A 13,385-nucleotide genomic window follows, 5' to 3' on the forward strand; every position below is an offset into this window, starting at 1 on the left:
TTTTAGGAAACATTTGCTCATGGGTAATTAGTTTGGGTGCTGAGATCTTGTTATTTACATGCATCTGTCCTAGTTTATTTCTTCAAAATATTTACATACACACAGGGGAAAATAGTAACAGTGAAGAAAATAATATTTAGGGAAAAACAATTTTTTAGGTATAAATTATTTTATTACAACTGAGTATTTAAATGGATTGCTATGAACTTCTGACCTATAATCTTTGAAATGGGGTATTACAATGATATAATCTGAAAGCTTCCATCCAACCCTAATTTTTAAATTTGGCTTTAAAAAAAATATTGTCCCTAGTAGGATAGGGAAAGAGGAGTAGAAGAGTACCAGGTCCTGACTCCATTCTTCACTAGCTTTGTAACACCTGGTACATGCATGAAAATCTTTCAAATGTATACTTTTTGTATTTCCAACAGTTATAAGGAATCAAAATATGAATTCTAGTAACACACCTTTCATAACATCTTATAAAAACCTTGACATTTTTCCTCTTTTGAAAAATTATAATTTATGGATGAACATAAAAATTCAATCATTTTAACAGAGGTCAGTGTTCTTTTGAATTATGTCAGAAGTACAAATAGAACATAGGTCAAAAGATCAGGAGGAAAATACATGGAAAACAGCACCTTTAATATTTAGGTCATTAATGTTAGATTTTAATATGTCTTTCAAAGACATCCAGTCAAAAACCCATCTGAGCTTGCCTTATTCTTTCAGTGTTAGATTTTTTTCCCCTAGTGTTAGATAGTATGGGGGCTATCAAAAATACATATCTAACCAGGTACAGTGGTGCATGCCTACAATGCCAGCTACAGGAGAAGCTCAGGCAGGGGAGTTGCAAGTTTGAGGTCAGCCTGGACAACTTCAGAGACCTTGTCTCAAAATAAAAACTAAAATGGGCCGTGGATATATGTCAATGATAGAGCACCCCCAGGTTCAATCCCCAGTACCAGAGGGTAGGGGTAAAAATTACTTATATAAATCATGGACAAGTGGAATAAACCCCAAATTTTATTGAATATCAAAAATAGTGAATTTTCATTAATGTTCATATTTTTAGTCAGAGAAATTTACATATAGAACAGTGAAAGTGTATTCAAATATGATTTATTTGAATATATTCTACATCAAATGTTAGAAATATAAATGATATATGTTTAGATATATCACATATAAATCACATCAGAGAAATGGAAGTTGTTAATGCCATCTATTTAGCAGGCACAAAATGACATGCATGAATATAAAATTCATATGAGGCTAAATTCAGTCTTTTCAGTAAAAAATAAATAGATTTGATGTTAACAGAAAAACATAGTTTACTATAATTAATTAAAAGAAAAGTTTCCCTGCAGAATATGTTTTCAGATGAACATTTATATGCTTGTAGGGTGCTGTGATTACACCAACCATGGACCATCCTATGTCCATGCAGCCAACCAACATGATGGGTCCCCTGACACAGCAGATGAACCACCTCTCATTGGGAACAACAGGAACGGTGAGTTGATGTTTGTTTTGTTTTCTTGGATTTCACTAAGATGTGATACTGTTTTCATTGGCATTGTTAGTGAAACTGGTTCTGAATATTCATCTAACACACCTATCACATTCCAGTGTGAATAAGCCGTGTTCATGCATGTTCAATTCCAGGGCAAAATTACTCACATTGACAAAGTTAAGGGTTCAACTGTGCTGCATTTAAACTTCAGTTAGAACGCAATGTGTGAGGTATAATGTCTGTTTTGGGAAAGGAAACCTCTTAAGTGCATCTGCAAATCTAGAACCTGTGATTATGTACTCAAGCTTGGTTTACCATTCCCAGCTGCTTACCAGTTCACCCAATATATCATTAACAGGTTCTACACAAGCTAAAGGAGCCAACTGACTATGCTCATAAAAAGCTTTTTTTATTTTATCATCAATGCTTAAATTAATGAAAATCTATTGAGAATTTGACATAATTGAATTCTTTTGGAAAGGATGACAAAGATGATATTGAAAAGAAAGAAGGGAATCTAATGTGCTTGCTATTTTCTTATAAGTTGGATATTTTTGACTAGTCCTATTTGTTTTTCCTTGAGGAACAGAATTGTCCTGAGAAAATATCTATTTCAGTTTTGATTTTATATCAACAAAGCATTTGGAATCATGGGCAAAACTTCATTATTTTTTTAAAGATAATTCCCCATATGTTCAAGAAGGCAGATACATACTAAAATACTGAAATTTTGTTAATTGCCATTATTAAGAAGGGTGAAAACAGCATGTGATATTAGCAGTTAAAGTTTTTTTTTCATTAATGTTAGTGCAGATAATCTTATCAGGTTTAAAGATGTAGAAATAAAATAGATTTTATTTTGACTGAGGCAGCTTAAATATTTTAGAAAGAATAATGGACCAAGAATCAAGAATCCTAGATCTAAATCTTTATTGAGACCTCCTTTTCTTTCTGTCCTCAGGAAAATAGAATCATCTGGTCATAATTTCCTTCTTCACATAGTTGAAGCTTTGCACTTGATAGATGGGGCCCTTTGAACTCTATAATTTTATATCCTTAAGTCTATATGCATCTTAGTCATCACTTCTGTGGTTCCCCACAGAGGTGCTGGGATCATTTGCAGAGATCTATGTACTTATGCACACTAGCTGTGCATTTGGGAATGTTACCTTATAGTGGTGGCTTGCTGTCTTTTAGTGGTTGTTGACTCATAGGCTTTATAGAATATAAGAAGTTTCTGACATGACCACTGAGGCCTTACTAATATGCCCTAAATAAGAAAATCCATACACCTTAATGCAAAGAGTCACATTGTTTCAATAAGGACATTTAGTTTTATTAACATGAACAAAGTGCCTCTCTCTAAAGCCTCAGTTGTTGAACATATAAAAAGCAATTAATAATAACTTACCTATCTGAATGCTTGGTCAGGATCAAGTTTTCTTAGGTTTCAGATCTATATTTTTGGAAGCCATTCCTCAGACTATAATTATTATAATTTTAACTATAAACTATGGTACAGATCATTTTCATCAAGGAGATAGAGTTTGAAGATAGTATTTTTATTGCTTTCAGTAATGTGTGAAGATTATTATTATTTTTTGAGGTGGTACCAGGGATTGAACTCAGGGGCACTCAACCACTGAGCCACATCCCCAGCCCTATTCTGTATTTTATTTAGATACAGGGTCTCACTGAGTTGCTAAGCACCTCACTTTTGCTGAAGCTGGCTTTGAACTCTCAATCCTCATGCCTCAGCCTCCTGAGCCCCTGGGATTACGAGAGTGTGCCACTATGCCTGGCTAAAGATTATTTGTAGTCGATTTGTATATTACTAATAAAGCAAGTCCCAAGTACAGTATTTTCATTTATTTGTTTACTTACTTTTTTTTTCTGGTGCTAGGGATTGAACCCAGGCCATGTGCATGCTAGGCAAGTGCTCTACCACTGAGTTACATCCCCAGCCTAGGTGAAGTGTTGGGAGGCCTAAAGATTATCATATTTCCATTATAGACTGCCTCCATTATCACCTTCCTTTTCCTTCAATGATTATAAATTCTTTATGAGCATAGAAATGCAATTTTACTGTATTGCATGAAAAGCTGAAATCTGGTAAATTAAAAAAAGAAATTGCAGTGTAAATCATAGAAACCCCTTATAAATTTTACCTGTTGGAATCAAAACCAAAACCAGTACTTGCTAAGATTTAAGTGTTTGTACTAGTGAAAATATAAGAGCTGGGTTAAGTGAATATATGTCTGAAATTCTTTAGTAAATTAAAAAGTAAGCTAAAAGATACAGAACAGACTAAGAATTATAATAATCATTGATTCAACAAGAAACATATGTTTGTGTATTTGAACATTTTCAATAAGCATGCATTTATTTGTATCCACAAGTTTTAAACAGCTGGTAACAGCCAATAATAATAGTAATTCAATAATGATAGACACTGCTCCCTTACTTAGAGAATAGAAGTTTTGAACATGTGCTTAGCTTTAGCACCAGATTTCCTCTAGCTTTTTTTTTCTTTTCCTATTCATTTCTTCCTTTACATTTGCAACTAAATAATGCTTAGAAACATTATAAGCCTTTGTATAACATGATAGTATGCAAAAGTTTAAATTTTAATGAGGTTTTAAGGGAGGCAGAAAAAGACTATTACTTTGTTGATTCATTCAACAAAACATCATTGTTTAGTGTTTAGAATGCTATTATAATTTTTTCTTAAGCTGTGACTATAATCCTTTGATATGCCATCATATATTCATTTTATCTAAAATTTTCATTGGCATTTGGAGTGGCCATTATGTAGTGGAGGTTAGTTTCCCACCTAATTGCTTCTTTCCAACATTTCCACTGATGGGAAAGCAGCCTGGAATCATGGAAAGTCCAATGGGCTTTGGAATCAAACTTGAGTTCAAAGCCTGGCTCTACCCCTTCATTAAGCTGTGCATGTTTAATCAGGTTACTTATTTATTCTCTTTGAACCTTTGCTTCATCTTTTACAAAGTAGGAATAATAATATGTATATCCCAGTGATGTTGTGAGTATTAAATCACAGTGTACCTAGTCCCGTGTTGGTATGTGCTTATAAAATAAGCTGTCCTTTTTCCCTCCTCCTCCAGTAGATTTTAAGTAGTGGAGTCCAATTAAGGTCTCCAGAAGGGTTGGAGCACACTATTTAATTCACAGTACAACTCCCTCATCTGTTTCATTTCAAGTGATATAACTGACTTCTTGAAAGTCTCCACCCCTTTAGCTGATCACAGAGTGTTCCAAGGTTGCAAACTCAAATTTCTCTGAAGCCTGGCCAAGTCATGTTAATGAATGAAGTTGACTGAGTTCAAGCATATACCTTGGAAATATATCATATAACTTTCTTTATATTTTCTAGTATTATAAACATAGTCACATCATACAGATATACATGAGACTGAGATTTTGTTTTAGATATTTTCAGTGGAATAAGAATAATATCTCTTCCTAACTGTTGGACAAATGATAGGGAGAGATGGTCCATTTGGCAACCTGAAATATGGACACCTTTTCAAGGAACCATAGCCACTACTGAACTCCAGGCAGCTATTCCCAAACGGATATAAAGATCTAGAGTAGTCTCACCTTGCAATTTCTTAAGATAAACTGAATGTTTGGATTTTGATGTAAATCTTACTTATATTCTAATACTAGATCCAGTTTATCCCCAGAGCTCCCAGTTTGTAACCATTGCCCAAGATGGTCCTACTTTTCCTCCAAATTCTCAGAACATTCCTTCTCTTTTCTTTCATAGGTTGCTAAATCAGGATTTCATTATTAACTTACTGCTCAGGCCACATGATTTTCTTAAGCAATCTCATTCCCTTTCATGATTTTGAACCCTACCTTCTATGATGAAGACTGTTAAGTCTGAGTCTTCAATGCTAACCCCATTTTAGAATGTTGAAATCATTTATCCAACCACTTCCTATTTCCATGTCACTTTCCCTCCAACTTCTCAGAGTCAGCATGGCCCAAACTAATCTCAAGAGCTTTCCCTGAGCTTCCTTCCAACTGAACCCTCTTCATCTTGTTTGTTCCTGCCCCAGTTTTCTTTCAAGTTTATGCTATGACCAAACTAATGCCAGCAGCCAAACCACGCACCTAGGATTGGATGTGGACCCTGCCCTTCTCCCTTACCACCATATACAATTAAATTTTTTAAGACCCACTGATTGTGTCTCATTGACACATTTCCAGAGGCTCTGCTCTGAGCCTCATTTGGTTTTGTGTGATAATCTGTGTCCTAACTGCACTTTCTGCTTTCAGTCTCAATGTTCTCGAATCCATTCTACACCATTTTGCTGCAGCCAGTTAATCTAAAACTATACAACAGTGTCTCTATCCTGGGTCTCCTCAGAGTCTTTCAGAGATCTGAGCTCACAAAAGTTCTAAAAAAAAAAAAATGTGAGAAGTGAGGAATGAGATTGAGATAAAGACCTCAGCTCCAGGAACAGATGGATCCCAAGGGCACAGAGCAGTGAGATCCAGTGAATCATTCAGAATAGGGCAGTACTCAGGAGTGATGGGGGGAGGTGGAGCTAGATTAGAATTTGTTTCTTTTCTTTTTTTTTTCTCTTTTTTTTTTTTTTTTGAAGGGTGTTGATGACCACAGGTTTTTGTCCCACTTTTTAAGATTCCTGGCTAAAATAATTGCATTGTGCTAAAACCTCTTTTTCATCTTCATAAAGGAGATATATTTCATCCCATGTAACCCCAAATTTTGAAATGGGTGCCATGGTAGTTAAATATGCCTTTCTCTCTAATTTGCCACTTCAAATATTTATTGTTCAATTCTCTACCCATTTTTAAGCTGGACACAATCTATAGGCTTTAGGAGAAATGAATCACATGCAAACAGTGTTACTCTTTTAGTCAGTCCATGGCTCGGCTGACCTTGAAGAATTTTTCTAGCTTTTCTGCTTTTTTATTTTTTTTTTTTTTGGTCACAGGATTTCTTTGATGGAACCAAAGCCCCATTATCCATATTTTCTTATCACTTTATTGTAAGCTTTAGCAGAAGCCACTGAGGACTTTGACTGTATTATGAGAATCTCTGAATTGCATGACAATCTTGTTTTACAAGTTTCTTATCTCTTTTTTATTTGTTCAGTTGCTGGTCACCAGTGGCTTACAATGTCACCAGAATCTGTTTAAAGAAATAAAAAGATTTTGTTCTGAACGTTCCTTATCTGCCGTTTAGTTTCTGTTTCTCTGAGCCTCTGATGATTTGTGACATCATTGGATTTCCATGGTGTGACCATAGCTACTCACAAAAATTATCTTGTAATTGGTCCTCCACTGATTTCCCATGGTTCTCTAGTGTCTTTCACTCATATCACTCCTTCACTGCTCCAAAACTCCTGTGGTACCAGGTAAAAATTATTCATTGCACTTTAAGAGTGTCTTTTATCCATTATTAGGTATGAATAAAAGTATCACATCGGAGAATTGTAAGAAGCGACATATAAGGTATCATATTGACTCCAAGATCAGTAAATACTATCATAAAATGATAATGAGTACAATTCCTTAAGTGCATTTTCAGGGAAAAAAATCAACTATTTACAAACACACACAAGAAAGAAAATAGAGATAGAGAGAAATAGCTTTTAAAATTTATTTAGTCTTATTGTAAAATAAATGAACTTTGAAGGGTAGTTGTACAACCTATGAACAAGTAGATATTAAGTGAAAGTTGAATATCAAGAAATATTTATTTGCTACTATTAAACTTTTTGCTATTTATAAAAATAAATTAACAATGCAATAGAAAAGTCTTAACACATAAAATGCCAGAGCATGAACAGATAGTTGAAAGAAGGAAATAGAATGCTAAAAGATGTGGAAAAAATTATAATCAAAGAAACAAAAGATATAGCCAATTCACACATGCATGTTGACCTAACACACACACACACACATATCTCATCAAAGAAAATCATCAAAATCATGCACATTATGCTGAATGTATAGGAAACATTTTCATATATAGTTTGTATCATGTAGTAACCTAAATTTGCACAAGAATCAGTAGATAGCGAGGTGCACAGTCAAAACACCTCAGAACATTTATCCTGGCTGAACAGATGGTTATATTGAGAAGCCAGTCTATAGAAATATTCTAAAGTAACATAGTAGCTTTTATGCCTCACAAATGTATGATGTAGCTTTTTAAAATAATATCTAGTAAATAACCATTAAATTATAAACCATCCATAAATTCAAAAGGTAATGCCTACATTATAAAAGTTTAAAATAATTAGAAAAAGAGTTATGTATACAATTAAAGCAAATTGTTGAATATAAATTTGTACTTGTGAAATACAAGATCAACTGTGAAAAATATTTATAAAATAATGCTATAGAGAAATACAAAGCAAGTGTGGCTATTTTAAGAGATGGGATTTGGGTTAATATCTATTTTAATCATTATACTTTCCTGTATTCTCTAGTAATCAACAATGAACATTATTTGCTTCTATTTACTTTTAAATGTTATAAATATATTTTTGGAAAATATCAATGGCGTAATCCAAAAATTAACTTTTTGTTTGTTTTTGTTTTGGAGTGGTAATGATTTTGTGATTGTGATTTTTTTCTTAAAGGTAACTGGTGATTACTACCACTGTTAACAAAGCATTTGGAGAACACTTTAAAAATAATTCTACTTCTTCTAGATTTGGAGATTATAATTAATTCACTAATTCCCTTACCTGTTTTGAAAAACAAAATCACTCCTAACAGGTTTATTTGCATTTGAATCTTTTGCCATGCAGTTGGTCAAAGTGCTTTGTTATGTTCAAGTTCTAATCTGTCTTCACACATGCCATTGACTCCAGAGAGTGATTAATATTATCCTTTTGTGAAAGGAGATGAAAGTGAGAATTTTGTGAGAGTCCCAAAGTTATCAAATTTCCAGAAGAATGAAGTTCGGACCTTTAACTTTTAAAATGGAATACAGATCATATGAATAAGAGTTCATACAAGAGCATCTATTAATCATGTTTTGGCAGTTTATTTGAATGCATATAATACCAGGTCCCTTTTATAATGTATCCCCCCCAAGGAGAGTTGGGGAAGGATTAAAATTTTCCTTTTTTAGAAAGGGGGGCTAAGGCCACAGACTATGTCCCACTTTCCTTTTTAAGATCCCTGGCTAAAGGAATTGTATTGAACCAAAGTCTCTTTTTCATCTTCAAAAAGCAGATATATTTGGTTCCCCATGACCCTACATTTTGTGATGACTGCCATATAATTTAATGAAGCTTTCTCTCAAATTTCCCCCCCTCCAACGTTAGGACACTTTGGAAAAAAAAAAAAAAAAAAGAAAGCTACCTATTTAATAGGTTCTGGTCTTTGTATCTCTGTTCCCACAATTATAACACAAAAAGCTGCTCCACCCAGGTGGAGCAGAAAGCACTGTCTGCTCTGCCTCTGATCAGAACTGCAGCTGAATAACTACTCACAAAACTTGGGCTTCAAAATGCATAAGCCTCCACAGAGTCTGAGAATGTGCAAATGTTTCATTTTTCTCTTTTAAATTTTAGTTGTTCCTATGGTTCTCCAGGACTTTGCTTCCTATCATGTTTGGACGCCTCCAAATGTAAACTTGTTGTGTCGTCCAGGGAGGGTACAGATTTCATATTGATTTTTTTTAAGGGAGGGATCCAACAGACTGAGGGAGATGACAATGTCCCTGTTGTCCCAGCGGGTCATGCTGGTTCCAAGACCATGTGCAGCCGCGTGAGGGTAATGGGAACCATGGTGTCACCTGTGAACTAGGGTCAGAATGCCTTGAAGGCAAGGGGTGAGGTGAGCTTGTGACACACAATGGGCCGTTCCAAGTTTTAAAGCTAAAATTCTATTTTATTTTCTTTTGTACTTCATTGCATTCTTTCTCATGCTCTTTTCATTCAAAGATTCAATCCCAAGACAGGATTATGATACTCCACCAGCTGTTGTGTCAGGTAGGAAAATTCTCATTCCTTTAAAAGACTTGATTGGAGGGGAGAGATGGAGGTTGCCTGCCTTTCTCCACAACTCTTGAAAGCAGTGATTCTCAATAGGGGTGGCCACAGGAAATTTGAATGTCAGTTTGGCAGGGGGTATATGTAGTTTGGAAAAGTGTATTTAATATGATAATCCAGCTTTATGCCTGGAAAATGAATATATCGCTTTTTAAATAGAAAGGACACATTGTCTCCAAGGATACACAGAAGATAGAGTCTGTGTTCTATGTATCAGTCAGTCTCAGCATTGGACAAGGTCTCCAGAATTTTTGAAAAGGGGGAGAAGGATTTTATATTAAGCCAAAAAAAATATTAAAAAGGGCACAGATTAATTAACATAGATTGAGAAGCACTGCTTTAGAGAACAGAATTCTTCTGAAATCAGAAAATCATCCCATTTTGCTTGCTCGGCATCCAGTGCAGGGTACTCAATATAACTATTTGTTGAATGAATCAAAAATTTAAATTTATTCCAAAAATTATATTTTGGGTATCATAAGTGAAACCACTAATATTCCATTTATACAATAAAATGGCAGAGGTTCCTTGAAGAACAAGACATCAGGGTCTTGAGGATTTTAATTAGCAATACTTAAGTTGTTTCATAAAATTTAGTGATGAAGCCAGGGTATGTATGTATGAAGAAGTTAGTTCTTATTTTGAACTGCACAGATCCTGTGCTTTTGTATTAAGTTTGAGTTTTGGTTTCTTGCAAAGTGGAAAGTGGATACAATGGTTCATTTTTGTTGATTTTTTTTTTTTAATTTGATGAAATACTGGCAGTTTGAAGAGCTTTGTACTCTATGATCCCTTGACATGTTAGATGGCAAGCACATAAAATTAAAACTAAGAAGGACATTGGAAAGAGCAAGAAACAATGTCTAGAAACAGACTTAAAGAGCCCACAGAGTAGTTGAGTCTGGCATTGGATGGTGGCTTTGAAACAGGGAACTTCATGTTTCTGGCCCCCCCTCTTGCTTGACCCAGCATCTGAAGGGTAATCTTTTTCTCATGTCTATGTATTGTTTAGTTATGCTCATGGCCAAATACTCATCTTGGAATTTTAAGTAAGAATGTCCCCATTGAAGAACCATGTGAAGTTATTTGGGTTCTCTTCAAGGTCTATATAAATTGCTATTATTTAAAATATCACATCTTTCCCCAACGTGTATTACCTGCCCTATCTTTAATGTGCCTTTTTTTCATTTATGTGACATCATGAATAGACTGTTTCATGTGTTCAGCTTTTCTACTTGAACATATGGCGTCTTTGTTTAACCACAGGCATCTATCTGCTCTTGATAATTTAACAATGCAAATAATAATAAAAGACAAAAGACACAATCTGGAGCTTTCCTTCACATAGGTGTCCTGATTTCACTTTCCAGAACACAATAGGAAAAGCAATCAAAATGTCAGAAGTATTTACTAGATACCCATCAAGGGTCAGGCTCTACCCAAATCAATTGAAGCAGAAACCCTGGCTGAAAATCTATGCTCTGAAGTTTCCATCTGGTTCCGTAAACAGTAGTCACTGAAAGTTCTTGAGCAGATAAATGATTGGATAAAAGTAATACTTTAAGAAACTTGATCTAGCAGTTTTGTGTGTGCTCAAAGAAGAAGAAATAGGATTGCACAGAAGAGCTAGAAAACCAGATGTATTTACAATAAAAAAAAAAAATGTTTCTAAATTCCAAGAAGTGCAGTACACAAAAAGGGACCAGTAGATTTTCCATATGAAAAATAGCATTTTAGAAGATTTTATAGTTATTTCTCCCTTATAAGATTTGATTGCTGGTTTGATGAAAACATACAGATCTTTTTAGTCTATCTTTAAGTAGAAATAGACCTGCCATTCTAATGGGAGAACTTCAGTAACTCTTGAAAAATGGTATATTCTTTACCCAACCATGATCATATTAGAAAATTGACACAGGCCATGGCATTATAGTATCTCCTTTCCAATTATCTCAACTTGCCAATATTGGACAATTCAAATTGTTAATTCTTTGCCAGTGTAGGAGCCAATCAAATTATTCTAATTTATTGGAGTCAAGATATCTGATTGGATAATCTACAAAAACATAACCCAACCTAATTTCATTTACTCAATATTTCAACCACTTAATGAACAGTTTACAGGAGCTAGATACTGCATTCAAGTATTGGTGATACTGATATACTATAACCAGCAATTAAATCTTACAATACTATAAGAATAGGAAAAAGATTATTGTAAAACATATCAGGATTATTTGTGGTGTTAAATGTATAGAGGGAGGAGGAACAAAAAATCTAGAAAGAAGGTTTGAAACTCTCAGGGAAAAAGAGAGTTCTGAGCTGGATTTGGAAGAATGAATAGGAATTCATCACCTGGGTAAGAGTGGGAAGGTGTAATAGGCAAACAGGATATGGAAATTCTTATAAATAGGAAAGATTTAGAGGTATATGATAATTCATTTGATATTGTTGGTGCAAAATATCACTCTGACATATACCAGAATTACATCAATATAAATCTGATTTGGTGTAAGGATCCTTTCTTCTTGGAGTCGTGTATCATCTTATTCCTTTACTTATTTATATGACATTTATTGGAAGAATATTGTGTGACAATCATCATGCCAGGCACTAGGAATGCAACTTCCTTCTAAAAGCTTAGAAAGTTAGATAGAAGCAGGTTATTACAAGTGGCATAAATGCTTCAATATTAACAAAACTTATGATGTTTGTGAACACACAAATAAGATACCTCAGTCCTACTTGTGTCGTTTACCAGTTGTGGAAACTTGAGAAAACTTAACCTCTCTGTCGCTTAGATTACTTATCTGGGGAAGTAACAAAAAAACTTCGTAGAGTTATTTTAAACATGGAGTAAAATATATAACCTGCTTAAAGTGCATCCGGTATGAAAGTGCTACAACTATACTACCATTATTGGCATGAGATATTATGGTGGTACAAAGAAAGAACAAATAACATATGAGGAGATGTCAGAGAAAGGGTCCCAATGGATGAATTCTCTAAATACAAACATAAGAACACTTAGGAATTAGCTAAATAAAGAGTGTATCTGGGGAGAGTTTCAGATCAAAGGAGGCAGCATGTTCAAAGAGTCATGAGGATAGTGTGTATTGAGTTCAGAGAACTACACATGGTCAAAAAGGGCAAGGATAGGTTCAGAGATAAGGGGAGTAGAGTAATGAACCTGAGAAGTAAATAAGCAGAAACCATATCACAAGACAGGTAGCTTGGATTGTTTCCCAATGGCAACAGGAAGATATTAAAAAGTTGTGAGTTGGATGTGATCTTTCTGACTATAAGGTCAAGAATATACTGGAGAAGAGCAAAAATAGAAGAGAGGGAACTGAACTGAAGAATCTTTGGAAGGATCATGTTGGCATGTACTCAAGTTGTGTAAAGGACAATAGAAAGATTGGTGAATGTGTGACAGGTTAAGTAGGTAGAATAATAGGACTTGGTAACCAAATGAATATCAGGAGAGAAAGAGAAAGATGATTTAAATTTGGCTTATAATTTCCTCAGTGCCCTGAAGTATCTTTTCCCAGGATTTAAACCACAGAAAGGAGGATCAGGTTTGTGAGCAAAAGAGATAACTTCAGTGCTGAACATGCTGAGTCTGAGATGCCTAAGATGCAGCCAGACAGAGATGCTCAATAGATGCTGAATGTATGTGCTTGAACTCAGAGGCCGTCTCGCGCAGAGGTAGATTTGGGAATTACCACCATGGATTTAAGCCATGTTTGCCCACAGAATGTGCTTGAAGTGAAGTAACCAGAACTTAAAAATAAAGA

The 13,385-nt window shown here is 34.6% G+C and overlaps 1 protein-coding gene across 3 annotated transcripts in view; it reads left to right on the plus strand.

Annotated features, from left to right (window-relative positions):
• Window positions 1–13,385, plus strand: part of Rbms3 (RNA binding motif single stranded interacting protein 3) — a 665,566-nt gene that overhangs the window by 605,000 nt on the left and 47,181 nt on the right. For 2 of the 3 annotated variants that reach the window (XM_077795653.1, XM_026406242.2), the window contains 2 exons: window positions 1,409–1,519; window positions 9,481–9,528. In XM_077795653.1, coding sequence (XP_077651779.1) covers window positions 1,409–1,519; window positions 9,481–9,528 — 159 coding nt within the window. The remainder of the gene's footprint in view (window positions 1–1,408; window positions 1,520–9,480; window positions 9,529–13,385) is intronic. The other variant, XM_026406224.2, reaches the window with a different exon arrangement.

The sequence above is a fragment of the Urocitellus parryii genome, chromosome 3, assembly GCF_045843805.1.
Source record: "Urocitellus parryii isolate mUroPar1 chromosome 3, mUroPar1.hap1, whole genome shotgun sequence".
In the NCBI taxonomy this organism is placed as follows: Eukaryota; Metazoa; Chordata; class Mammalia; order Rodentia; family Sciuridae; genus Urocitellus; species Urocitellus parryii.